The sequence below is a fragment of the Physeter macrocephalus genome, chromosome 4 (assembly GCF_002837175.3).
Source record: "Physeter macrocephalus isolate SW-GA chromosome 4, ASM283717v5, whole genome shotgun sequence".
Lineage (NCBI taxonomy): Eukaryota > Metazoa > Chordata > Mammalia > Artiodactyla > Physeteridae > Physeter > Physeter macrocephalus.
The window spans coordinates 979,518-1,006,949 of NC_041217.1; the positions used below are offsets into that span (position 1 = coordinate 979,518).

The 27,432-nt window shown below is 60.1% G+C and overlaps 1 protein-coding gene across 1 annotated transcript in view; it reads right to left on the reverse strand.

Annotated features, from left to right (window-relative positions):
* Positions 1-27,432, reverse strand: part of NAV1 (neuron navigator 1) — a 150,290-nt gene that overhangs the window by 76,300 nt on the left and 46,558 nt on the right. The window contains exons 4-5 of the mRNA XM_024130562.3: positions 8,862-8,964; positions 4,333-4,698 (exon numbers count right to left, since the gene is read on the reverse strand). Of these exons, the coding sequence (XP_023986330.2) occupies positions 4,333-4,698; positions 8,862-8,964 (469 nt within the window). The remainder of the gene's footprint in view (positions 1-4,332; positions 4,699-8,861; positions 8,965-27,432) is intronic.

A 27,432-nucleotide genomic window follows, 5' to 3' on the forward strand; every position in this document is an offset into this window, starting at 1 on the left:
CTGGTGGCACAGTGGTTAAGAATCCGCCTGCCAATGCAGGGGACACGGGTTCGACCCTGGTCCGGGAAGATCCCACGTGCCGTGGAGCAACGAAGCCCGTGCGCCACAACTGCTGAGCCCGCGCTCTAGAGCCCGCGAGCCACAGCTACTGAAGCCCGTGTGCCACAACTACTGAAGCCCGCGCGCCTAGAGCCCGTGCTCCGCAATAAGAGAAGCCACCGCAATGAGAAGCCCACACACCGCAATGAAGAGTAGCCCCCGCTCGCCGCAACTAGAGAAAGCCTGCGCACAGCAAAAAAGACCCAACGCAGCCAAAAAGTAAATAAATTAATTAATTAAATTAAATTTTTTTAAAAACTAAAAAAAAAAAATAAAAAAGCCTCAGCAGCTATAAGACTCTTGGAGAAAAGCATTGGGGAAAAGGTTCATGACACTGGATTGGCAAATCACTTCTTGGCTATGACACCTACGGTGTAGGCAGCTAAAGAAACAAGAGATAAACCAGACTTGATTGAAATGAAAAACTTCTGCGCATTAAAGGGCACCATCAACAGAATGAAAAGGCAACCCACAGAACGCGAGAAAATATGTGCAAATCATATGTCTGATAAGGGATTAATACCCAGAATATATAAAGAACTCCTACAACTTAACCACAACACCCAAACAACCTGATTAAAAAATGGCCAAAGGACTAGAATAGACATTTCTCCAAAGAAGACATATGAGTGGCTAATAAACACATGAAAAGAGGTTCAACATCTCTAGTCATTGGGGAAATGCAGATTAAAACCACTTCACACCCATCATGATGGCTGTCATTAAAGAAACAAACATGGAAAATAACAAGTGTTGGCGAGAATGTGGAGGAAGGCAGCCCTCAGGCACTGCGGGTGGGGATGGAAAACTGCATGTGGTTCCTCGAAAAAATTAAAAATAGAGCTACATAAGATCCAGCAATTCCACTGCTGAGAATACACCCAAAAGAACTGAAAGCAGATTCTTGAGGAGATATTTGTACACTCACGTTCGTAGCAAGCAACCCAAATGTATATCAATGGGTAAATGGATAGACAAACTGTGGGCTATATATACAAAGGAATAGTATTTGGCCCTAAACGGGAAGGAAATTCCACCTGCTACCACGTGCATGAACCTCGAGGACATGGTGCTGAGCGAAGTAAGCCAGACACAAAAGGACAAACACTGTGCGATTTCCAGTTCTGTGAGGCCCTTAGAACAGTCAAGCTCACAGAGACAGAAAGAGGAAGGGTGGGGTGGGGGGCTGGAGAGTCAGTGTTTAACGGGTGCAGAGTTTCAGTTTGGGAAGATGAAGAAGTTCTGGAGATGGACGTCAGTGACGGTGACACAGCAATGTGAACCGCCACTGAACTCTTAAACTTAAAAGCGTTTAAGATATATTAACCACATCTAAAACCATATTTTACAAATTGTTTAAATATATAACCTCAAGTATATGATGGATTTAGCAGCTGCATTCCCTTCCTCATCCTGGACTGCTGAGCTTCAGTTTGAAGAATCTGCCTTCCCTGAGCTCACCCAGATGGGCACCCCGGGAAACGGCCAGGCGTTTGGATGGAGCGGGGAGGGCTGATTCCGGACTGAACACGGGCTTGGGAAGAGCCCCAGGGGGGCGATCCCCCAGCCGGGGATGGACGGAGGGCACCGAGAAAGCCTCGGGGTCGCTGCCATCCTCCACGTCTCGCCTGGACGGCCTGTGACTGTGTCAGCTGGGGTCGGGGGGAAGCGGGGAGCGAAAGCCCAGCAGTGAGCCTCACCTGTCCCGCTCGCCCAGTGCTGACACTTCTGAGAGTCGGGAAGTGAATGGTCATGGGCAGTGGCCAACGGGGAAGGGATGGGGTGACACTGGTAGGTGAGAAGGGACTAGCCCTGCCTGTTTTACGAGTAGGAAAAGAAATTTTCTTAGGAGCGGGACGTTTTCTAAGTTACAAAACCTGGATGGAAACCACAGGGGGAGAGGAAGGACCAGAAAGGGGCCGGGCAAGCGTGGCTCAGGTTTGCTGGGACCTAGGATGCCCTGCTTCTAGTGAAAAACGCAACACTTAACTGTGAAAACGCATAAATGAGGAGTGATTGGTTATATTAAAATTACGGGGGATCACAAATGGATTCCTCTCAACTCTGACTGCTCAAGGGCATTGAAGGGTGGGTGTGTCGACAGTGCTGGCCGGATGTTAACGCCAGAGCCCCCTTCGAACGGGCTTGTTGAGACTGACCGTGAAAACTCACGTGAAATTATCTTGGCACCAGCACTGCAGTTCGCAGTGAGGTCCGCTTGGTGGGCATCGCCACTCTGTTCTGTATTCCCTGCGAGCCCCACGCTTCCCCAGGGCTGACGGGCATATGAGCGCACAGGGACGGAAGGCCCCATCCACGCCCGTCCAGTGAACTCTGTTTTTGCACCGATTCAGAAGCGCACACACTGTCCAGAGGGAAGAGGACAAAGAAAAGGTGCTAGAGGCTGGGTAAAGGGCGTCTTTCCCGGCTCCCCGGCCCAGCACTCCATACCCACACACCCCTGCATCTACGTCCCCAGGATTGGCCAGCTGCTGCTACATCTGTCCTTGCTGCTGATTCTGATGGGGCTCTGCTGCACTGCCCAGTCCCTGAGGGCAAGCCTGGGACCCTCAGAGGGCAGGAGTCCCTCCCCTCCTTTAGAGGGTGGTTTTAACAATAATAGTAACAATGATAATAGCAATAAAAATAAACGAACGTGGGTTGAGCACTTACAAAGAGCCAGCAATTATCCCAAGCACTTTACGTAATTAACGCATTTAACCCTTATCATCACCCTGAGATAAGTTCTACTATTATCTGCACTGGGCAGATAGACAAACCGAAGCCTAGAGAGCTTAAGCGATTTGCCCAAGCTCACAGCTGGTTACGTGCCAGAGGTCCCACCACCTGCTTTCAGACTGGGGTCTCTCCAAAGGCAGAGTCCTGGACGTGGGAGCTCTCCGCCCTGTCCAGCTGGGCGATGTCAGAGGGCAGGGACCCAACACTTCCTCAGAGGAGAAGAAGGGCTTCCTGGGGCAGAGGCTGTGCAGAGCGGCGTCAGATGCCAGGCTCTCCCTCCTCCACCTAGCACAGGCTCTGCACCCACGAGAAGCCGGACAACTGTCTCCGGCCCCAGCCCCATGCTGGCGGATCTGAGCAAGAGGTGGGCCGGCCCCTGGGACTTACAAGAAGTAAACAACCCCATTCATGAGTCAGTTGTTTTGCTCCAAAGCAGCCTGTCATCGGGACAGGCCCTGCCAGGTCCGGTCCTCCCAGTACATCCCTGGGGTGGGGAGCAGTGGACAGCCTGGAGTTCAGCTACCTTCCACTCCCTTCCAGTTCGAGCTGTTTACTGGGGAGAGGTAGTTCCGAGGGGGGCGGGGAGGGGCACTGCGGCTACCCGTGTGGTCCCTGGGAGGGTCCAGCGAACCAAGAAGGGGGAGTGGAGGTACAGCCAGCCGGAGATGCCTGAGAGCTTCCAGAAGCTGTGCAGTGCTCTGGTCTCAGCTCTTGCACCCTGAAATCCCTAGCAATTCTTTCTTCCTGTCCTCTCCCCTCATGTCCCAGACTGCCCCCGCCCCGCCCCGCAAGCTGCTCCCCGAACCCAACCCTGTCTAGGGGGCAGAAAAAGATGAGAAGAGAAAGACGGGAAAGAAGGGTTTGACGGAGGGTTCCGAGTCTGAAGTTGCAGCGCTGGCAGAGGTTTGCAAAGGAAAAAACCAGAGAAGGAGAAAGGGGGCCAGGGTGGGGTGGGGGCAGGGGTTGGGACCCTGCGTTGGAAGCAGAGCTAGTACTGCGCTCCGCTCTCCAGCGCTCCCAACACACGCCCTTGGCCTCTCTTCGCAGCAGTCCCTCGAGGGAAAGGGGCCCTGTCACCCTGACTCTCAAATAAGGAGGTCAGGCTGTCCCACGTGCACGCGTGCAGCACAAGGATCCTCCAGGGCCCGGACCACCAGCGGATCGCGGGCGGAGACCAGGCGGAGGGCGGGGCTGCCACAGAATGACAGCCGCAAGGGCCAATGAGGGGGCACCTTCGCTGACCAACCAGCTCCTCATACGTCGCCCCCACACACCCCGCCCAACCTAAGCAGCCTCGCGACCGCCCGCAGGAGGCCCCCCACTGGCTCCTTGTCACAGCACAGCTTCCTTCCGCGGGGCGAAGTCCATCCACCCTTATGGGATCCACGCGCTGCGCTGTCCGTGGTCCCCTCGCCCTCCCTGGGGTCCATCCGCCCTTCTGGCGTCCGCGCGCTGGACTGTCCTCCCCCCCAGCTGCCCACGGGCCTCTCCTACCCGGTGGTGATGTCGTCGTCCTCCGTCATCGTCTTGCCCATGAGGTCACTGTCGCTCATGTAGCCGGACTTGAGGTCCACGTCGTCCGAGTCCAGGGACTCGACCAGCTCCAGGCGCGAGATGTGGCCAAGCTTGCTGGGGGAGCGCATGGGCATGGTGTGCGCGTAGCGCACGCGCTCCCCGTGCGTGTACCAGGAGGGTGGCCCCTCCGAGCGGCAGCTGCCGCCCACCGACGGCGCGTCCCCGGCCTGCAGCCGCGGGCTGGACTGGCCGTAGCGCCAGGAGAGAGGCGACGAGCGGTTGGACAGGCTGGACACGCTGCGGGGGTTGGCGTCGTCGCTGTCGTAGCAGGTCATCTCCAGGGAGCTGGGCGGGCGGAAGGGCACTGGTTACTCTCCAGTCCAGCGCTCTGAGCCCCGTCCTCGGGCGGCTGTAATGCCTCCCTCCACTCTCCGGCCCTCCCGCCTCTGCCCCCCTGCCCGAGCTCCTGGGCCTCCGGGAGGCCTCTTAGGGTGTATGTTACCCTCAGGTGTGTCAGCTCAGGTTGTCAAAGGAAGAGGCCGGTGAGCGCCAGGCAAGGAATCCCGTACACGGTAAGGGCACAGATTTTATAATACGACCTGGGTTTGAATCCTTTTCTACTATTTATTAGCCAGGGGGCCGGGGCAAGTCACCAACCTTGCCAAGCCTCCATCTCCTCATCTGTCAAATGGGGATAAAGCTATAATAGCTACTTTATCACATACAGAGTTGTAAAGACCTAACACAGTGCCTGGTGTACAGAAGGTGTGCAATGAGCAGGAAGGGGCCCACAGACCTGGGGGAGTCACCTGAGGGTGGAAGGCCTCGATCATTCATTTTGTTCAGCGAGTCTAGCACCTCTTTTCTGTTAGTGAACTCAGGGCTAGTTGCTTCCCAAACCAGAGACAGCAAACTCAGGAGTGGGGTATGGAGCACGTAGGAAAGCCTTTGGGAACCTGAGATGTGCAGCAGGTCCCCGAAAGACTAGCCCCAGCCAAGGCATGGGCATCGGGAGAAGCTGCAGAACCTCACCAGGGGACAGAGCAGCCTTAGCTGGACAGAGGGGAGAACGTGGGAAAATGGACGGAGCGGGTGAAGCCTCGGGCCCTGCTCGGCCAGGCCAGGGAAGCAGGTCAGTGCTAGACGGCCTGAGCTCAGGGGGTCTGGAGCTGGGGAAGGAGCTGCCTCTCTCCCTCAGAGACCAAGGTGGCTGCCTGGACAGGCAGAGACCCACAATCCGCCCCCCCCCCCAGCCTAGTGGTGGTGCCAGCCCGAATCAACCACAGGTGGGGTCTCAGTGGCTTGGCCTAAGTAGAGCCAGACAGGGTTGAACAAATGAGATGGGATCTGTGGGCCAAGAAAGCTGGGCGGCAAAGGAAAGCTGAGTTACAGAGCTCAGGAATCTTTAATCTGCAAACACATCCATTTCTTAGTCACTCTAGGGGGTCAGATGGAGTGAGACACTGATTTTTCTATTCTTGTTTTTGTAAAGTTCCTTGAAAATAACAAAATCCTCCAAAATCGTCAATCCTGAGAAAACGGTTTTATTTTTGAATCAAAAACTGGAGGGAGCCGTATGGGCCTTGACCCTGATGGTGGTCCCTGCAGAAGTCCTGTGTGTGAGCAGGGGACTGCGATGGGCAGGGCAGTCAGTGACCAGACTTCCCGGCCTGGTCCACACCCAGCTTCTCCCCTTGGGACTTCCTGTCTGTCCTGTGTGTGGTGCCCTGGGTACTTTCCCTTTCTAGCGACTCGGACCTCAGGGAGAACGGCAGTTCCCTGGGCGCTCGTGGTCCTGCGGGCGGGGGCGGGGGGGGGGCTGCCTCCCTCACCGCGGCGGGTTGCCCTCCGCACGGCCTGGCGGCTGCTTGGCACTCATGACTGCATGGGCGGGGGTGAGCCCGGGACGGACGAGCAGGCGAGTTCTCGGAGTGAGGCTCAGTACCGGGCCTCGTGCAGCAAGTAGGGGCTGAGTGAAAGCAAGCTGACCATGACGAGCAGGCGGGGAGCAGGAGGAGGCCCTGGCGACAGACGACGGAGGGCTTCACGGAGCCCGTTTTGTAGCAGAGCTAGCGTCGCGTGCGGGCGTGCCGAGCGCCAGGTCCCTCGGTTCTGTTCCCGGCTCGCGGCCTCGACCTCACTGCTCCCCTCTATCCCCAAACACCTCCAGACACCTCTGAGTCGGCGGTGGAAATTCTAGCTCAAGCTTGGGTCCTTGATTTCTAGTCCTGGATTCCGCCCTTCAGTCTTGCTTCTCTCTGGGGAGGACGTTTTTGGGGGTGGAGGGCGTGATGGGCCTGGAGCGGGTTGAGGGCGGAGTTCCACTTCCTCTCCGGCCGCAGCCCTCTGACCCAGACTCTCTCCTTGCGGGGGAACAAGCCAGGGAAACAGAGGAAGTCGGATAGGAGGAAAGGTTTCTGAAAAGGAACTGAATCTAGAGGCAGCCTGTGAGCTCCAGGGTGAAAATAACCTTGCTGGACACACTCCCTGGACTGTAAGCTCCTCCAGGACAGGGCCTGTGTTTGTTCTGCACTCAGCCGGCCGGGCTCTCAGCTCGCTGGACGCAGAAGCCACCCTGATCAGCTTGTGAGACTCTGGCACGTGACCCCTCTCCGGAGCGCCACCCCCCCCCCCGCCCCCGCACCTTCTCTAACTCAGGGCATGTGTACACATCCTGTCCACTCCCAGGGCCGAGGGAAGGGCTGATTGATGGAAAGCACTTTAATAAGTAAAAGAGCCGTAAAAATTCAGGGAAATTGTTTTGGCTCTCCACGTGTGAACCAGGAATAATATAAACCAAAGCCTAAGACAGGAAGTGGCTCTGGATCCACAGTAAACAGAAAAACCAGCTTCAGGGCTCTTGGTTCTTTTTCCCATAAAGGGAGAGGGAAGCCAGAGGCCCGAGGCGCTGCCCACACACCAGTCAACTTTATGCAAAAGGCTTCTGGCTTCTCTCTTCCCGCTCTGTCCCCAGGCAGAAAGCAGCAGAGCCTGCCTGGGGTCAAGGTGCCTTAACTTGGGGGGCTGGGGGCTCAGAGGTCTGGGCACCAGGAGGCTGGGGGGCTGGAGGCTCAGAGGCAGGGGAACAGGAGGCTGGGGCTGCTGCGGCAGCCCTCTCCCTGTGGCTGAGTCATCTGGGGTGTGACCCTCTCAGGAACGGAGCTCTTGCTGCCTTCTTTGGCACAGGGCTGGCGGGTGATTTGGTGCTAGCACTGCTCCAACAACTTCCCTGGCTGGGGGAAGGAGGACGTTCAAGATTTCACCCACTGGGTCCTTAAAATGGCGAGCCAAGCCAGACCCCTGTCCCACTTGGGTTCTGCTCGGGGCTGGGAGGGCTGGAGGCTGGACACAAATGTAAAGGGACCTGAGTCCCAGGGCCTCCCAGAGCCCCACCATCCACTTTTTTTCTCAGCCCTCCCTGGTCACATCCCTTTCATCACTAGTCGGGGTCCTGCTGGCCCGAGCAGAGGTAACCCCAGAGAGAAGAGGCTTTGCTTCATCACGTAAAATATTTTAGATGTCTGGGAGCAAAGGGCTGCGCGTCCAGATGGGATGGGGCTGGGGAAAGAGTGTGGGAAGGAAGGAGCAGGGAGTCTCAGCAGGGGAACTGGAGCCAATGGGTGGGAGCCACTGAGCCAGACTTCAGCTCGACAAGGAAGGGGTGGCTGAGAGGTAATGAGTTCTCTGTCACTGGAGGTATGTAAAGTTGGTCTGCATATAACTTGGCTACACACTTGCGCTAAGAAAAGCCCTTTTCGCACTGCCCCTAGATCCCAACTTTGCTCTCCTTTTCCACCCCTAGGAGATGGGGAGGAACTGGCTTCCAGGCCCCTTCTCCACCTTCCTGCTCCACAGTCCCCAGGATTTCTCAATCCTGGCTGTTTGCTCTTTACCCCCCAGGGTGTAGCCCGGCCCTCTGTCCCCCTTGGAGCTGACAACATGAGCTCATCCAGGCAGCCCAAGGAGCCAGGGTGGGAAATTCTGAGTCATGGCAGAGCCTGAGGCCAGGACACCGGGCAGGGAGATGCTGCGGGAGGGGTCCTGGCGGGGGCTGCGAGGCTCACGGGGGGCAGGTGGAGGGGGTCTGCGTGGTATGGAACCTGGCCCACCGTGCTGGCCACCGGCTGAAGGGCAAGAAGGATGCTGGGTGTCGAGAGGGGCACGTGGAAGCTTCAGAACAGGAAGAGAGGGTGGTTGATAACCCCTGTGACCACGAGGAGACGGGCACCCAGCAGGGACATGGACGTGGGACATCACAGCCTGAGCCTCGGGGTGGCTCCTGCTTCCCATACCCCTTCCAGCGATGCTCCAGCTTTCAATGAAGCGAAACCTAAGTCTCCAGCAGGAGCAGACACCAGGCAAGGCCACGCTCCTCCCGTGGACACGTGGACGTGGCCCCGGGGGCTGAGCGCGCGCCGCTCGGACGCCCACCGACCTCGCACGCTCGGGCCAAGGTCGCAGGCCCTGCCCCCCAACAATGGGAGGAGCAGGGGCCAGCTGGCTCTCACCTGTGTGTCACCTGGGACCCTCGCAGGCTGGACATGGTCTCCTCCAGGTTCTGCCGTAGATCCAGGACATTCTGCACCGTCCTCTTTCTCTGGGACTCCGGATCTAGAGTGGGGGGAGGAGAAGCTGGATGAGCGTAGAGGACTCACCGCTGGGCCGGGAGGGGGCAGGCGACCCTATCCCCAGGGGACCGGTCCCCGGGGCACGAGGGTCTGCCTCTCAGGCCTTCCTAAGGGCCCTGGACACGCCCTGGAGTCCTGACGTCCCGGCCCTGGACGGGGGCTGCAGGCACCGGCCCTCAGTGTCCTCCCAGAGCCCCGCGAGACCACCCCAGCCTGGCGGCACGTTGGGGGCCCCTGCTTCTCCCAGCAGAGGCCCCGGCCCAGGCCCCCACGGTCAGGGTCAGCCAGAAGGTCTGCCCGAAACCCCGTCTCTGGAGATGTGTTGGTAAATGTTTAACAACTGGCTCTCGGAGGTGGGGATGCCCAAATGGGTGGTGCTGGCCAGTTTCTGGGGTCTAAGTACCCCGCTGCGGGGCTGCCAACGGGATGTCGCTGACCCCAGAGTCAGGGGGAGGGGCTGAGGGTTGGCTCTGGGAGCGTCTGCCGCTGGGGTCCAGGGGAGAGTTTGTCCAGAGCCCCCGAAACGCTGGCGGGCAGGGGGCCGTGAGCAGCCATCTTCCGGAGCACACACTGAGTACAGGGCATCCAGACCCCAGGCCGGCGGCGTGAGCCCAGGTGAGGGTGTGTGGGTGCAGCCCCGCTGCAGACCCTGCACGATCTGGGTCACGGAACCCAGCCTTGGTTTCCGAGCAGGACTTTAGCCTGGACGGAAGAGACTCCACCACAGCAGACAGAAATGTGCTCCATCGCCTTCCCAGGGCGGAACATCCGAAAGCCTGAGGGTACCGAGCGTGAAGAGACTCAGGGACCCTCCCCTTCCCTCCACCAGCGCATCCAGGGAGCCTCGATGAAGCAGACACCACAGTCCATCCTGCTCCACGGCTTATCCTGGACGTGGGACCCACAGGCACTGAATGCACGCAGATCCCCCACTGCGCCCCTCAAAGGCACAACCCGTGGGAGAGCCACAGACCCACGGAGGTGACAGCAAAGCAACGGGGAAAACCCCAGAGCTCCGACCCCGCAGGCCACCGGGCCCCCCGCACCCAGACCCAGCAGGAGCGTGCAGCCCTATGAGCTGCCGAGGGGGACGTTTCTGAGTCCCTTCAGGAGGCGCCTTTCCCCAAGACTAGGGCCGGCCGGCCGGGAGGCGGCTGCCCTGCCCGTCGGGTCAGCGAGGCGAGGGCCGCAGTGAGCCTTCCTAGAGCCTCGGAGGCACCTTTCCAGAGAGCCGGCTCCACGCGAGCCCAGCCGCCTCCCTTCCCTGGGGGCCTGGGGGCGGCCGGCAGGGAGGAGGGCAGGTCTCTCCCTTCGGTGGGCGCCAGGGCCTGTTTATCCTGGCAAGGGTCACGTGTGAGCTGCTCCGTGGCTGTAACGATGGCTTGGTGTGGAGAACAGACAGGGACCCTGTCTGCGTACGCGTATTTTTAAAGCTTGCTCCTAAAAGGCCTATGTGGGGACCAAGATGGGGGCTTCTGGGCCAGGGCGATGCTTTCCATGGGTTTGGCAGAGGTGAGGGAAGAGGTGCACACGACTCCGAGGGGGGAGCGTCCCCGAGAGGAGGGGACCAAGGGTGACTCGGAGACCGTGTGTGCCCACCCCAGGCAGGCATCAGCGAGGTGGGGCCTCACAGCACGTGGGGGAGCTTTGTGCTGCTGCCCCTTTCACGGAGGAGAAACCGAGCCTCAGAGGCAGGGTCCCACGCCTCACACGGAGCACAGGGCACAGTCAAGTGCAGAAAGAAGCTCACGCCTCTTTGCGTAGATCACGGGGCATCTCGGCATCGCCGGCACCAAGCCGGTGGTGGCACAGAGGAGGTGCTTGGTGACCGTCTCTAGAATGAATGGATGAGACCACGATAAAAACACATAAAAAAAGAATGGATGGATACGTGTCCCATTAGGAAGACGTCTTTTTTTTTTTTTTTAAGGGAAAAATATTTAACTCACAGAGCAGCCTTCTCATTCCATGCCGGTAGAGTGGGGCAGGACTACCCCAGAGTCTCCTAGACTTGCCCCAAATCAGAGCCACAAGAGTCCTTGGAAGTGACTCAGTCCAACACGGTCACAGGAGGAACGGGAGGCTGAGGTCAGGGACGGGGGCGGGGGGACGACTGGCTGGAGGTGCAGAAACGTTACCAGGGAAGAACATGTGGCATCAGGCTGCAGCCCCAGGTGTCGGTGGGCATGCGGGGGGGAGGCGGGGACAGAGCTGGGGACGGAGCTGGGGCGCCTGGCTCTGCTCTCTGCCCCAAGGCCTCGATAGTCTGCAGAGGTGCCAGCCCACAGCTCCCTCCGAGCCTCAGCAGCGTCCCCTGGTGGCCACGTCGGGCATGCCACCCTGCTCGTCAGAGGCTCAGCTCAGTGCAGCTGCTGGTGGGAGTCTGGCTGTCTCCACATTCTCAGGTGACAGGCTCACCTCTGGGGGTGCAGCGGGAGTCCCAGGACCAGAGGACGGAGCTGCATGTAAGGGAAGGCCTCTGTGGCTCAAGGAGCTGCAGACCCTGTGCCTGCGCCGGGCGTGGGGGGGAGGGGGGAGGAGGGCAATTTGACATTCACATCCCTGACCCCAGAAGCAAGTCTTTAAATTTTTAGCTTTAAAATATGAATAAGGTGCGTTTGCAAAGGCATTCACCCCCCACCCTACCCACTTCTGACCCCCAACCCATAACAAGCTCCGCCCCTTTCCCAACATCTCCGCAGGGATCAGAGATGGGGCGGGGAGGTAATCTGGGGCGCACGTCACCTTGTGACAATGTTTTGTTGGCTGAGTCGTGATGCCTCCATGCGTCTGTCAGATGTCAGGTCTGGCTATGGGGGGAGAGGCTGGAGGAAACAGAGCGGGGGTGTGGAGAGCCCGGGAGCTCCTCTCCGGCCCCTGTGTGGGCAGGGACACCCTCAGGACGCTCCCAGTCTATGCGGTACCTTAGGTACCTTCGTGCAAATGAGGAAAAGGGCCTCTGCAGTGTGACTCAGCTCCCGCCAGGGTCCTCGCCGTGGCCACAGAGCACACCTCTCCCCTGGGCTGGAGGCCCTGATCGGGACACGCCTCACAGCCTTCCTCTGGGGGCCTGGCTTCTCAGCTCCTGCAGGACAGGGTCCAGCAGCGAGAGGAGGGTGTGTGCGTGGTGCATGCCTGAGTGTGCACGTGTGCCTGTGTGTGTGCGCGCGTGCATGTCCGTGTGTGTGAGAAGCCGGGCTGGGGGGAGGCAGGGTAGGGACCCCAGCAGTCACGGGGTGACAAGGAGGTGGGGCGGGGAGCACGAATCGTCCTGACGGCTGCTCCAAGCCTCACCCTGCAAATGGAGCAGCCGGGCGGATATGTGTGCTCCCTGAGCTCGGAAGACACAAGAGTCCCGCAACCCAGCCGTCACCACGGTAACACACGGTCGCCACAAACAGCATCCTCCCAGCAGGCGCGGGGGCGGTGTTTCTTACAGGAGACCACAGAGAGCCTGCTGTCTCCATCAGGAGTCCCCGGTAAGGACCGGCCACCAAGGAAACCTGACATCAGGTGCGCATGTGTGCACGCCAACACCCGCTCACCGAGTGGGCACCACGTGGTGGGCTCAAGACTAGGCACTTCCCACGTCTGTGTGACTCCAAAGCTCTTCTTTCCACGACAACACAGGGCCTCAAGCACGCACACACGCCTCCAGACACACACCTCCCCAGGGTCCAGCTGGCAGTCCGTGGAAACCCTCACATCAGAATCACGCACACTCCGCTCTGCCATCCCAAAGACGTGTGCACGGAGAGAGTTGCGTGGACGTGTCCCCTGCCGCAGGTGTGGAAGGAAAAGACCAGGGCACAGGGGTCACTGGAGCTGGAGACGGGGCGGCACCCGGGGAGGATGATGGCAAACAGGGTCCCTCCTACTCTGGAGTCAGAACCAGGGAAACAGGCTTCTGGAGGGCAAGACGATGAACGGCCAAGACCCGGCGGGTGGAGTGCCGTCGGGTGGTGCGGTAGTGGGAACGCAGAGCTTGAGGCGGCAAGGCCAAGGGCGGGTGCCGGCCATGCCCTCCCAGCATGCCTGACCCGGAGCGAGGCGCCTCAGCACTCCTCTGAGTTGTCCGCTCTATTAAAGGGAGAGAATAGCGTACCCGCCGGCGGGACTGTCGCGAGAATGAAAGAGCTGACGCAGGCGCTTGGCGCCCGGGAGGTCCTCTGCACGAGGCAGCTCTTATTTGTCCGAAGGTACAGCGGGGGCGGGGCGGGCGGTGGGCGCACCCAGACACCTGCAGGTGGCAGTGCCGCTCCCGCAGGTGCAGCTCAGGGGGACCCCACCTTCTCCGCTGGGATTCGCTCACACGTGGAGGGGTCACCAGGCCCACCTCCCCCTGCCCTGCAGCGCCAGCGAAGGTCTGCAGCCCCAGTCCCTGCGAGCCCATCTCAGTCGTGGGACGTGCTGGGCCTCAGGGCCCTCCTTCGGCCTGTGACCTGAAACCTGACGCAGTGGGCGCGAGGATAAGGACCCCAAGAGATTTAGGGGCCTGCGGGAAGGAGGAGGGACTCAGCAGTCAAGTTTCCCCTAGTTCTGTACAGCTTTAATTACTGGCCGACAGTTAGGTGAACCGCTGCAACTGCCTGGTGAGCTCTTAATTCCTTGCCCTGCGTTTCGGAGCCCGTGTTCAGTTTAGCCCGGGGCAGGGCCTCCAGAGGACCTGCGTCTGTGTCCAGCCTCGAGACTGGCTCCTGCTCTGAGGGGCTGCACCAGGTGGGAGCCAACAGGAGGAATGGAAGTGGCTCAAGAGGAAGATTTTCAAGTCCCGGCATTTCAGAACTCGAAAGAAGCATCTCGTGAACGGGAGAAAAAGCACATCGCTCCAGCCCAGAGAAGAAAGGCCTGGGAGCGTCACCAGGCGGGGGGGCGGCAGGCCCAGTGGGCTCCTGGCCCAGGGCTCCTGCGCCCGAGGCCTTGGACTGGCCGCTCTGCGTTGTCCTGGGGTCGACTGGCACGGAGGTGTGTCACCAGCAGGGGTGACTGCTGCATAAACTAACTGAGACAGTACAGAATAGATCCACCTAGAAATCCAGCCTAAAGGACCCGGGACAGGCCGGACTAAGCATCACACACACACACGCGCACACACACCCCCTCTCTCAACAACTCCCAAAACGAAAAAAAAAATAAATCTCTCCTGACCCTATTAGATCCCAAGGGTAGCGTCCAAGTCTTCTCTAAATTCTACAGTTCATCACGGTTTGGGCCCCTAGTACACGCAGGTCAATACCATTATAATAAGAGCCAGTTACAAACACAAACTTCTCTCTGACAAAGTGATCTCCGGCTGCAGCCAGGGGTCCCCTTCCCGAGCAACATTTAGCAGGAGATCCTCGGCAGTCTGTGTCACCACCCCACAACCAGTGTCTGTGGATGATCGTTCTGTGTGGACGCGGGGCCCCACGTCTCTGGGAGTCTGACTCCTTTCTATCCCTCTCCTCCGCTCGAGGACACGACCTTCAAGGCCCAGGCCGGGAGGGCACTGTGGGCCCACCCCTGGTCCCCACACATGCCAGGTCTCCGCTCACGGCTCACAGGTCATACCAGGCGGGTTCTGCGCACTCTGAAAGCCAGTAACCCTGCCCTAGACGGGCTGCCAGGGGCCTTGGCCTCTGAAGGCCCAGTCCTGCGTGAGGCTGGCACAGGGCTGAAACCGCAGAGGACGAAGGACCCTGCACACACACCTCCCTGCCCTCTGGCAGAGCCCAGCGACCCTCCTTCACCTCCAGCCACTCCCCCACTCCTTTCCTCACCACCTTTTTGAGCCTAGAGGCCCCAGAAAGAGCCCGGAGTGGCCCTCCATGCAAGAGGCTCCCACCTTCACCACCGTGTGGGCGGGGACAGTTTATTCTTTTACTAATTCCGTCGTTTCACTCGCCCCGCCCCCCCCACGTAAGTCACAATACTGTCGGAGGCGGCTGTTCCAGAGCCCTGCAGCGCGACAAATCCCGTGCTTCCTGCTGTCGAGGGCTCCCGGGTCTCCATCCTTGCTCCGGAGAAGCCTGAACCCTCTCGACCAACGAGTGCCCGCCCGGAGCCCAGCAGTCAGTGGCCCCAGGGCACCCAGAAAGGGCCAGGACGACAAAGCAAGGTACCGGCCCTAAGCTTGTGTGAGGCGAGGAAAGGAAAGAAACCAGGGGGGCCCGGAGAGGGCGCACGAAGGGTCTCCCCTGGCCCAGAATCACCAGGCAGGGGTCTCTGCAGATCCCCGAAGGTTCTTATTTTGCTTGAGTGAGAAGACTTGGCTCAGAGACCCTCAGCGACTTGTCTCCAGTGGGCACTGGGCCAATGGGAAGTGTGAGGCGGGGTGGGGGGAAGATGAGGGCGGGGGCTCAGGGCCGGGGGAGAGCTGTCTCTTGGTTTCCCCCGGGCACACGCTAGGCGGCTGTGTGGCCTCGGGTAAGCTACCTCCCCTTTCGGGGCTTCAGTTTCTCTGTGCATTAAATAAGGGAGTTGGGGCTGGGCATACCCAAGGCCCGAACCAACTCTGACAGCCTGGCTGTGTAGCTCTGTTGTTGGCTAAAGCCTGTAAAAGCATCTTTCCTCCTCCCAGAGTGTGCTGAAGAGGCAGGTGCCAGGGTATCACCCACAGAGGCTACGACTCAGCAGCCTGGAGACGGGGCCCAGGAATCTGCACCGCCCAAGCCCCCTCTGTGGGTGACGCGGTGCAAAAGGTAGCGCCTGTGAGATCCAGACGCCTTGCTGCAGGCCCCCAGAACAGGCTGCCCATCGAAACCAGGGCTTCCATTTCCCGGTGCCAGGCCGCCGGGCGGTGTGTCCTGGGCCTCCAGCTCAAGTCTGCTCCCTTGGCACAAATGCACTGTCCCTTCCGTGCGGAAGTCCACTCCCGCATCCCCAGGCCTCACCTGAGGGGCCCCCCCTCTGTCCCGCTCCCCTGGGGATGCCCTCCCTCCCCGGGCCAGCCGGCCGCGGCCTCACTGCGGAGACGGGCCGCCAGGGGGCGCTGCCGGGCCCCAGGCGCCGCCGGACGCTGCCGCGGGGCTGCCGGGCAGGCGGCGTCGGCCCCAGGCTCTGGGCGGGCAGCGCCCACACGTCCTCCTTCCCTCTGCGTCCTGCTTAGCACAGCCCCCTTCGCCTGGCTCTGCGATCCGGGGCTGCCATCCTCCCTGACCCCCCTCTCCTCCTTGGAGAACAGCCAAGGCCTTGCAGCACCTACTCTGGGGAACCTGCCCGCTGGGATAGAGGCTGCAGGGCCTGGCTTCTGGGCACCCGTCGGCTCCGCTCGGCAAGCCTGGACGTGGGGCTAGAGCTTCGAGAGACGGGGCTGGCCTTTCTGCTGCAGGGGCTGCAGACGGAGGGCCTCTGTGGGGTGGAGCAGGCTTCCCATCCCTGCTGTGGCCTCACTTCTGCGGGGCAGCGTCCTCAGGCAAAGGCTGGCCTGACGAGGGAGCAGAGTCGGCCCCGCCACCCCGCGTCGTGCCCGGCCCCGCCCTTTCTCGGGGGAGGGGCCGCCTCTCTCTGCAGCGGGCGAAGGGCGGCCCCCACGGCTGGCCGGTCGGCCCGGCTCAGCCCGCACTTGGAAGAGGGCTTGGACAGCAATCCTGCCACAGCACTTCTTCACGTCCAGCACCGTGTGCCTCAGAGAAAGACGTGCTGGTCCAGGGCGGCCAGCGCCGAGGGCTGGGGGACCCGGAGAGGGTGCCCGCCTCCAGCTCTGTCTGGAGGGGTGCCGGCTTGCTCCTCTCTTCTGCCTCATTTCCCTCTGATCGTTAGGTTACAGGGTCCGAGCGTGGATTCTTGACGCACTCAGCCTGCCCTCATTTAAAGACCTGAACTCCAGCCTGGGCGCAGAGGGCCAGCCTCCCGCCGACGATGGCCTGCCTGCCTGCCTCGCCGGGGGACGTGGCCCCCTTCCCTGACAGGCCCTGCTCTCCTGCCCTGTCCACCTCATGGTTTACTGGCAATGTTCTCATAGTGACGCTGCCCAGAACCTTCACGTGACACCCGGCTCCAATGAAGTCGCTGCTGCTGGGAGCGGAGTGGTTGTTATGGCAACCGTTCTCACATTAGCAAAGACCATCTGCAGGCCAAGGGGGGAGGGGGAGGAGGAGGATGCGGGAGGGCTAGGGCTGGGCCCAGGTGTGGGCGACAATTGGAAGGGGCCCTGGGGGATTTCTGGTTGGGAAACTAGTAATATTAGCATCGGCTAACTGGGCTAAGTCCTCCCGCACCTGCCAGGCACGCTTCCAGGGGCTTTTGGTTTGTAGCCCATGTAACTGTCACAACAGCCCTTTGAGATGGTCCAATTAGCACCCCCATTTTACAGTTGAGAAAACTGAAGCCCAGAGAGGTTAAGTCAGCTGCCGAAGGCAGTAAAGCCAGGATCCCAACCAGATGGTCTGACTCTAGAGATATTATTACCTGGTATTATTGCGGCCATGATCCACAAATGGACATATGTATACAGCATGTTCACGAGGAGCTAACTCACAAAGCATAACAGTCACCCTTTTAAAGTGCACAATTCAGTGGGTTTTAGTACATCTGTAAAGTTGTACAGCCATTGCCACTATCTGATTCCAGAACATCTGTATCACCCCCAAAAGGAACCCCAGACCCACTGGCAATCTCCCCTTGCCCCAGCCCCTGGCAGCCCCTGATCTACCTTCTATCTCTGTGGATTTGCCTATCCTAGGCACCCCATAGAAATGGAATCATAAACACGTCGACTTTTGTGACTGGCTTCTTTTACTTTCAAGGCTCATTCCCATATCGTGTGTCAGTACTTCATGCCTTTTCGTGGCTGAGTAATTTTCCACTGTATGCATACACCGTATTTTATTTATCTGCTCATAATTTGATGGGCATTCGGGTCATTTTTGCCTGTTTTACGAATAAAACTGCGATGACCACTCATATCCAAACTTCTACACGGACATAGGTTTTCATTTCTCTTGGATAAATGCCTAGGAGCGCAACACGGGGTCGCACAGTAACTGTAACATCGGAGGAGACGCCAGGCCGTCTTCCGAAGTGGCTGCTCCACTGATCCCACCGGCAGCGTGCTAGGCGTCCGACCTCGCCGCGTCCTTTCCAGCACTTGTTACCGTCTGTCTTTTTATCGTGGCCATCCTAGTGGGTGTGAAGTGCCGCCTCCCTGGAGGTTTAATTTGCATTTCCCCCCAATGACTCAGGCAGTTGAGTATCTTTTACATTGAAATTAATTAAAATTAAATACAAATTAAGCCTTCAGTTGCACCAGCCACCCTTGAACTGCTCGGCTGGTGACCACCACGGCAGAGAGGGGACGACTCCATCCCCCAGCAAGTCCTCCCGGGCAGCGCTGCGGAGCCCGCGGGCCTGGTCTGTACTAGAATCACCGCTTTTCCATAAAGTGTTTGCCTTCGGTGCACTTCGAGTTCAGCAAATCTACTTTCCCAATGGGGCCCACCTTGAGGTCTGCAAGGCCCAGAGTGAGTCGGACAGACAGCTGCCAGAGCACAGCATCCGAGTCCGTGGCAGCCGAGCTGAGGGCGGGCTCCCCTGCACTGCGTGCTCTCAAGCCCCCTCCCGCCCGAGTCCCCAACATCACTGCCTTCCCCAGGACCTACCAGTGGCCAAGTGACCAGAGCCACTGCCTCTGAAGGTGCCAGCCTTGCCGGGGGCGGGCGCCTCACACGTCAGTGCTGCTGGCTGTAGGCCCCCCGGAGATCTCCAACCCCGACCTTCCAGCCTCCTCTGTAGGTTCTGCCCCTCCTGGCTCCCAGGGAGGGGCCACGCCACAGCGAGGGGACAGTCAGATGGACAGGCTACCACTGCCTTTGAAGCCCCAATCGTTCCCCGAGAAGCTGCTGGCGTCAGGGGGCCTGCAGCTGACATCGAGCACGGCCGTGGGAACTTCAGTAGGGCCTTAACCTCCAGCCTCACTCCTCTCACCTGTGAAATGGGACGATGGCCCTGGGACAGTGGCGACTGGGCTGCGGGTACAAGGTCAGCCAGCCTGTGTGCCAGCGTGGAGGGTGGATGGTAACACTCATCACGCGTCAGAGCTGGCAGAAGCCTCAGAGGCCATTTGACAGAAGAACTGAGGCCCAACGGCGTGGCAGTGACCTGGTCAGGATGTCAGAGCCATGCTAGGGGACAGGGGAGGTGGCCAGGCCTCAGGGAGGATTCCAGGGGGGGACAGCTGGGGCGGGGCGGGGCATGGCCATGCAGGGCTGCCCGAAGGGGGAGGCCCTCTTCTAGGAGGCTCCCCACTTCCCCCGGCCCGGTGAGAACATCTGTTCCACATCAGACCCGTGGTCCGCCTGGTCCGGCCGCCTCCCCGGAGGTTTCCCATTTCTGAAAAAGCCTTCTATGTCACCGATCTCCTCGACCCTCTGCTGCCCTCCCCCCACCCCCAGGGGGACCCTCAGGCTCAGCCCATCTGCCACCAACGCCTCCAGGGTAGCCCCACCACCCACCAAAAGGACCAGCCTTAACAAAGGCCGAGGCGCCCCCCGCCCCCGAGGCTGGGGACAAGGGCAGCAAGGCAGGGAGGCTCGTTTTAAAGGAGACTTCTGACTGGGGGTGCAGAGAAATCGGCACAAACCTGATGAGGTCTGCTGGAGCCACTGAGGCGCAGGCCATGACCCCTGAGGCAGGAAGGGAAGGGAACGGGTATCTACTCGGTGCCTCATGCGCTGAGCATGGCACAGAAGCCCGAACGTAGTTACCACCACTTTACAGATGCCGGGCCCAGAGAGGCCGCTTAACCTCCTGAGGTCACACAGCTCGTGTAAGTGGGGTAGTAGGAATCGGAATCCAAGTCTGACTCTGAAGTCCATGCTTTTCCCAAAATAAATTATAACCGACAATGAGGACAAGGGAGCAGCAGGCCCAGAGGCCCTTCCCGACCGACAGGCTGGGATGGAGTGCCTTACAGGTCACAGGAAGAGGCCCCTCCTGCTCTGCTCCTGGAACGCGTGAGGGCAGGGCTGCCAGGAGGCTGGAGGAGTGGGCCTCGGGCCAGGCCCGCGTCTCTCTACCTCCAGGACCTGGGGCCGTGGCCAGTCCCCTTGCTGGCAGCCACGGTCCTGCCCGACACTTCCTCGAGGGACCCCTCTCTCCCGCTGGGCTTTGTCCCAGTTCTGGAACCTGCGGATCATCTGGCCTGGGAAGAACCTTCCTAGAGCGTCTGGCAGGCAGGCTGTGTGGCCCGCTTGCCAAGACCGTGGCTGTGCTCTGGGCCACGAGACCCTCCAAGCTCCCCGTCTCCAGCCGGGAGCCTGGGAACCTGCTGCGGCCAAAGCAGAGCTCCAACACCCGCTCCCTCCCCCGCGGCCCCCCCTCCCCCCTGCCCCGCCCCCAGCAGCCGCCTGTCCCTGGAGGAGCCGGCCTGTCCCTGTACACTGGAAGGGTGGGCCTTCAGAGCTCCTGCACAGCCTCTTCTGGGCCTCTCTGGGCCACGGTTTCTCCTTCTTGGAGAGCGGGTCGGCCGGTCCCCACAGCCTGATGCAGGGGGAGGGGAGGCGATGGGGGGCTCACGCGCGGTGCGCGCTGCCCCCCCTCCAGGAGGACCAGCCTCAGCTCCTGCCCGGTCCCGGGCCGGGCGTCCCGTGCCGGGCCAGGCCGGGGCGAGGCGGGGGTCACTCTGGAGAGTGAGGCCAGGGAGGGTCAGGGAGAGGCAGTGAGGACACCGGGCCTTCTTTCAGCCTTCGCCCAATCCCCCCAGGGCCCGGGCTGCAGCTGCTGAACGGCTTAGGACTGGTCACCGCTTGAACAGAACCAAATTCCCAGGGAAAATCCCCCTGGAGAGCGTCCCAGGTCTGTGCTATGAGGACACAGCCTCCCAGTGGGGAGCCCCGGCTCTCTCCCACACCCCACATCCCCACTGTGCGAGGGTTCAAGGAAGAACCCAGCAGGCCCGCCTTCTGCTGGAGCCTTCTAGAAGGGCAGAGACGGGCGAGCGTTGAGCTGAGTGAGGTCCGGCTTGGGCCAGGAACCACACTCAGGGCTCAGGAGGGCGTCCGGGGGAGGCCAGCCTGTCTGCAGGAGCCCTCGCGGCTGGAGGCCGGGGCCGGGCAGAGAGTGGGTGCGGGCAGCGGTGCAGAGAGGCCCCCTCAGGGGAGCGGGCCGCCAAGCGCACCCGGGTGGACACAGAAAAGCCAGCGCCCTTTGCTTTCATCCTCCCCGCCGTGCAAAGGGAACGTCCTGAACCCACCAGGCCGGAGCAGGAGGCCTGAGCGCAGGGAGGCTGGGGCAGGGCTGGGCCCCGAGGGAGGGTCTCCAGAGGAGAGGGGGGCCAGGAAAGGAAGCCCCGAGGGCCTGGCCGGGCTCGCCCCTTGGAAACACGCAGGCCCTCTGGCAGAACTGAGCCCACCCGTCCCTCTACCGTGGAAGCAATACACTTAACACGTACTAAGTGCCTACTGTGTGCCGGGCCCCTTCACGGCTCTGGCGCCATTTAAGCCCTGTGCCGACCCTGTGAGGCGGACACCAGGAGAGCGGGTTCTGCAGCTTGGGATGAGGACCCGGCCCCCCCGGGCCCAGCACCACTCTGGGGGCTGCATCCTGCCCCTCACAGATCTTCAGGGATAAAGCATCCAACAAATGTCTGTCAGCGGACGGACCTGCTCTCAGGGACACGATGCTGACGGCCAATAGAGACCACCATCTCAGGGCTCGCCCACGGCCTGGCTCAGCCTGCCGGCGGTCCAGGCCACCGTCTCCTTGCAAATGACCCCCAGCCCAGCGAGGGCAGGAGGCCCCAGCAGCTGGCGAGCCCTGCCCCCTCTCCGGCGTCATCCATCATTAATGAAACCGAGGATGCAGAGGGCTCGGCCCGGGCTCGGAAGGAGGGATGGGAGGAGAGACGGGGGTCAGCCGTGCCCAGGTCCAGCACCAGTCAGCGCTCCACTGCTGTCTCCTTCAAAGGGCAACGGGAGACCCTGGCCCTCTGCTCTCCCGCCCGGCACCCCCACGCCCCATTACAGGAAGCAGCTCCCCTCTGCCCCCGCTTCTCAACGGGGTGGGGGGGAGCGACCAGGGATGACCCGGGGCTCTGCCCTCCCCCAGCTCTCCGTGCCCCCACGGCTGGGGGTTGCCGCGGGAACAGCGGGCCAGGGCTCCTGGGGACCGGGGGGGGGGGGGGGACAGACTCGACTGAACTGATGTCTGTGTGTCTCCCCTCCCCCACGGGGGACAGAATGCAGCGCGGGAGTGCCAAGCCCAGGCCGGAGGCTGGGGAGGGGCTCAGGTGGCTTCAGACAGACCCTGCTCCCACCCCACAGACCGAGGAGTCACAGGCCACGCCATCCACGCCACGTGAGACCTCAGTGCCTCTCAGGTGCCATTCGAGTCCTCGGCCCGGCGTTCAAGGCCCTCTAGGGGAGGTAGCCTGATTTTCCACCATTACTTCCTAGCCTGGGTAGAAGTCACCCGTCCTGCCCTCAGGTCCCTGCTGGAGCCCGGGCAGACTTGTCCATGGCCTCTGCACCCCACTGCTGTCCACACCTCTTCACTGCCTGTCCGCCTCCAGGGCAGAGACCACAGCTCTCCATCCCAAACGCCCAGCACCTGCCAGGCGTGGCAGGTCCTCCATAAGGCCTGCTGCACATACGTCCTCTGCCGTGCCTGCCCTGCCTCAAGGGACGCTCGGGTTCACAGGGGGGCAGGGAGGCAGCCTCCTGTCCCCAGGTGCCCCCAACAGCCGGCCCCTCCTGCACTGGCGCCCCATCTCCCTGGCTCAGGTCCTCCAGGAGACCTCCACGCCAGCCCCGCTCCGCTCCCCAGCCGCCTTCCGGATTCCCGCCTCAGCAGCTCCTCCTCGACCGGGCTCTCATCCGGGCCCAGCTCCGCTCCCACCCACAGGCGGACTTCGAGGACACCCCGCTGTCCCGTCACGCTCGGGCCCCTGTCTTCCTCCCCCTGCTCAGACACGAATCGGGGGAAACGGCTCCCCTAACACCACAGACGCTTTCCGTGGAGCTCGGGAACTCACTCTGAAGATTGTCCCGTGTTTTTTCCAGGCCACTATAAACTCCCGTCACCCGGGAGCCGCCGTGATCCTCCCGGGAAGGCAGACGTATATCTTACTGGACGTACGGCTCTTTAACACGCATTGAAAAAAAGCCCCAATAAAACTCTCCATCCCAGACTCGTGAAGCCGGGGCTCCAGGGATCCCTTCCCTGCAAGGGTCCCGACAGCCTCCCAGGGCCGGCTCTTAGGCGAGGCTCCTTGGACTCCCAGGGTGCAGTCTCCCTGACGTAGCCCTCAACTTGCCGTCACCCGGCTGCTTGGGGACACCCTTCAGCTGTGCCGTGTCCCCTCTGCACGTCAAGGGTCCAGGAGACGGGCTCATCAAGCAAGCGAGTAAGCCATGAGCCAGCAGGGAGGAGAGAGGAGGACCCAGCCCCTCACGGCTCCACACCCAGGAGGAAGATGCAGCCCAGGGGACATGCAACACGCACGCGTGACCCGGGACCAAGAACGGACGGCGCGCTCCGTTCCAGGGTCTTCGGGCGGGAACACTGCTCCCCGATTCTGCAGTTAGAGCCCGGACCGTAGCCAGGGAGGGCAAAGCAGGTGACCTCTGAGGCTCCAACTCCAAACAAGGTAGCGACTTCTGGAGGGTTGTGTTCAGACGTACTCCAGGGCCCAAAGCACCCTTCCAGGTCTACCAAGAAGGGGTGCTGTGGTCAGTCAGTGGAGGCTTTAGGAGACAGGCAGCTGGCCCTCTTCTTAAGGGTCTTCGGAACAAGGCCTTCTACAGCTTCCTGAGCCAGAGCTGCGAAGCCGCGGTCTTCCTCCTCGTCCCCGGGACAGGGAGCGGGCGGCCTGCACCTCTGCAGCCCCTATGCCCTCGCCGGGTGCTGGTCTCTCACCTGGGACACCTGCATCCCGTGAGCACGCGCTGAGCACCTTCGCCTCAAACCCCGGGCTAGACTCCAGCCATAAAGGCTGAAAAAACCAACGAGACAAACGAAAGGCTGTTTTCTTGGTTTGGTCCCACAGCTCCTCTTCCAGGGAGCCTTCCCTGATGACGCCCCCACCCAGACTGTCGCACTTGCCACGGGGGCTGAGCGCACGGCTTGCACCTCCATCACTAGGCTCTCAGCTGGGGGTGGCGTTGGAAATGTCTGGAGACGCTTCTGATTGTTGCAGCCTGGGATGGGACGCTCCTGGCATCCAGTGGGGAGGAGCCAGGGACGCTGCTAAACATCCTACAACGCACAGGACGGCCCACCTCCCACCAGGAGCTACCTGGCCCGAAAGGTCACAGTGCCGAGGCAGGCCTGTCACAGCACGGTTACCGGTGAGGCCCCCGACCCCCACTGCCTAGATTTTAAGTCCCTTGAGGGCCCGATCCACGGACGGTACCATTTGGAGCTGTCGCGCCCGACAACAGATGCGGGTCCAGGACGCCCCTGAATGTATACGCGAGGTCTTGTACCCGAGCGCGACGATCACTTTCCCGGGGAGAGGAATCTGAGGCCACAAAGCTTTCGAGGCCCTGAGCTGGGGCCCCGCCCGGCGGCGCGGCCAGGCCCCGGGGGAGCAGACCCCCCTCGCCCCCAGGTGCTCTGGGGCCCCAGACGCAGCTTCCATTACCACTCAGACCTCTCCCCGGACTGGGGTTGAGATTCTGATCAGAAAGGGCGGCTCAGCCAGCAGAGCCCCCCTCCCTGGGCTCCACCATCTGCCTCCGCTCCGAGTTCAAGGCTGTTAAATCGTGCAGGGTAAGTTCCGACAAAAAGGAGGGCCTTGGCCTTAAAACTCCTGGAGAATCCCCCGTTCGGCGGGTGTGCTGGCATTAACTGCTTCTCGGAGGCCCACGCAGGCACCCCCCCCCCACCCCCACCCCCGTTAACCTGCTGGTTGGTGACGCGGCTCACACCCAGGGCTCCTCACGTAGCCTCGGGGTCGGGGAGCCGGCAGCTCGTCCAGGGGCCCAGGTCCCGGCCTCTGCCGCCCCCTAACCAGCCTCCTCGTTAGTGGAGACAGACTTTATCAGAACAAGAAGATTCCTTTCTATCAAGTCAGGGACGGGAGAGCGAGATAAAAGGACACTTGGCTCCCCGCTGTCAGCCAGAGACCCTAATGAATCCTTTGCTTCCGAAGACGATTATCGGACAGAATAATTCATCGCCAGAGATTAATTGGACTAATTATGTTGCCTTTCAGAATCCCCTGAATAATTATTTTCTACAGGGCGGTGTCAGCGATAATTGTGTGATATTTGAGCCTCTTCCCCCAGTGAAAGGCCCGCAGAAAGGGATCCCTGGCTCTGAACGGTGGGATGGCTCCGTCTCAGCTCTGATCTGGTTAGAAGGTGCCCATATTCCACGGGGAGGCCCTGTTTTTCAGGGAAATATTAGCACGTCTAATAACCTTCCTCCACCCTCACTCAGCATGTTCTCAGAACACCCCGCTCTTCCTAGGGTGTTCTCCTTGACGTCCTGGGGTCAGGGAGCCCATGAGCTGTGTGACCTCCCCTCCCCCCGAGGGGGACACGCACTCGCCCCACAAACCTGCCAGCGCCCCTTCTCCCCCCCGGCACCGCTCCCCCCTCAGCCCCCCTCAGCCCACCCACGACCCAGGGCCCCCAGACCCCTACACATCAGCACGACCCGCTCTACTCCGACGCTCCTGCCTTCTCTCCCTCTTTAAGAGTCGACAACCTTGTTGTGTGAATAACTACGGGGGCCGAGTGCACAGCAAAGGAATCTAGCGTTCAAACAACACGACGGAGTTAACGTGACACAGGTAATAACCTGTACTGTCACCGTCCTGTTCTGGGGCGATTAGATACACAACGGCGGGGCAGTCATTCTCCTAATCGCGCAGCCGAATGAGGGATGCTTAGGGCAGCGTCGCCAGAGGTGGTTATGGGGCGATACGACCCCTGGTTCCCACCTCCTCCCGTCCGAGGAAGGGCTTTGGAGAAGCCGGCTTTTCCCCTCACTCTCCCCATCAGCCTCTGGTCTGCAATTTAAGTCGCTTTTAGGAGGGGTGGGGACCACGTTCGTTTTAAGGCTCCAGGCTACTCTGAACCCATATCCAGGGTGGGTAGGTGGTAGCTTTAGAATCAGACAGATCTGAGTTTGAATCCCGACTCAAATAAAAGAATGTAAGCCAAGAATCTGAATGTTCAGAAGTCTCATTTTTTTAATTTCACCTGCAAAATGGAAGTAATTAAATATCTACTTCTTAGGGTTATTGGAATGATTAAATCAGATGACATGTTAAGTCTTAGCACAGAGCAGGTACTCAAATAGGAGCAGTTATTATTACTATTATTATTACTGTAAGTGGGAAAGCCTATCCATCCTGGTCCACTTTGGTTATAAACCTAGGGGTCTGCAGGGGGTCCTCAGCTTTAAGCTCTTACCAGCCCTCCACGTTAATGGAGGAAAGTGCCAGAGGACGTCACACTCATTTCCACTCCCTTTGCTGGGAGCTGGATAGATGGCTACTAGGTTGAGTGGTGATATGATTTCAGGGAAGACATATCCTGCCCCAGGAGATCTTTTTTTTTTTTTTTTTAAAGCAGTCTATAAAACTGTCCTGTAGTAACTGCCTAGACTCAATCAGTGAAATATATTTGGTTATATATATATATATATATTTTTTTTTTGTGGTACGCGGGCCTCCCTCCGTTGCGGCCTCTCCCGTTGCGGAGCACAGGCTCCGGACGCGCAGGCCCAGCGGCCACGGCTCACGGGCCCAGCCGCTCCGCGGCACGCGGGATCCTCCCGGACCGGGGCGCGAACCCGGTTCCCCTGCATCGGCAGGCGGACGCGCAACCGCTGCGCCACCAGGGAAGCCCTATTTGGTTATATATTGATGGTAAAGTCCTTAAGAGTGAGAGTCATTGGTTAATCCGTGGAGTGACTTACATAATACTGTGTATGTTGGCAAAGGAGACCTTCCTAAAAACCGCGTGGCTACAAAGACTTCCCAAGGGAGAAAAGGAAGGGCATTTAGGATGAGCCACACAAGGAGCTGAAAGGCCCCTGTTCATGGGCAACTATGCATCATTGCAGAATACCCTCCAAACGGGAAGGGGCTTCTCAACTGAGTGACAGATCAGCTGCCGCTGGAGCTTTCTGCAGGGAGGCAAACGTGAGCCCCCTCCTGCCCTGGCTTTTCCTGCGGACGGTAAGGCGGGAAGGTACGAGCTGGTGGGGAGGCAGCCTGCAGAGGTTGAGCCATTCTCCAAAAAGAAAAGGACAGACTGCGGCCAGGAAGCAATCTCAGGGCTCCTTAGGAGGCAAAGATGGCAGGATGAGTAGCCAGAGAAAAGTCTACTTACAAAAGCTCCTGAAATAAGCAGGTGGATTGGGGGGTGGGGGGCAGTGGGCAAATGCAAATGCTTGCAACCTTGCAATAAAATCACAAGGTTGTCAGTTCAGCATAAAGAAGCATGGTTAGAAATGCCCGAGACGCACTCAAGACCAAATGCAGGTAACAAAGGGGCATCCGATGCTAGAGTCAAGGCCT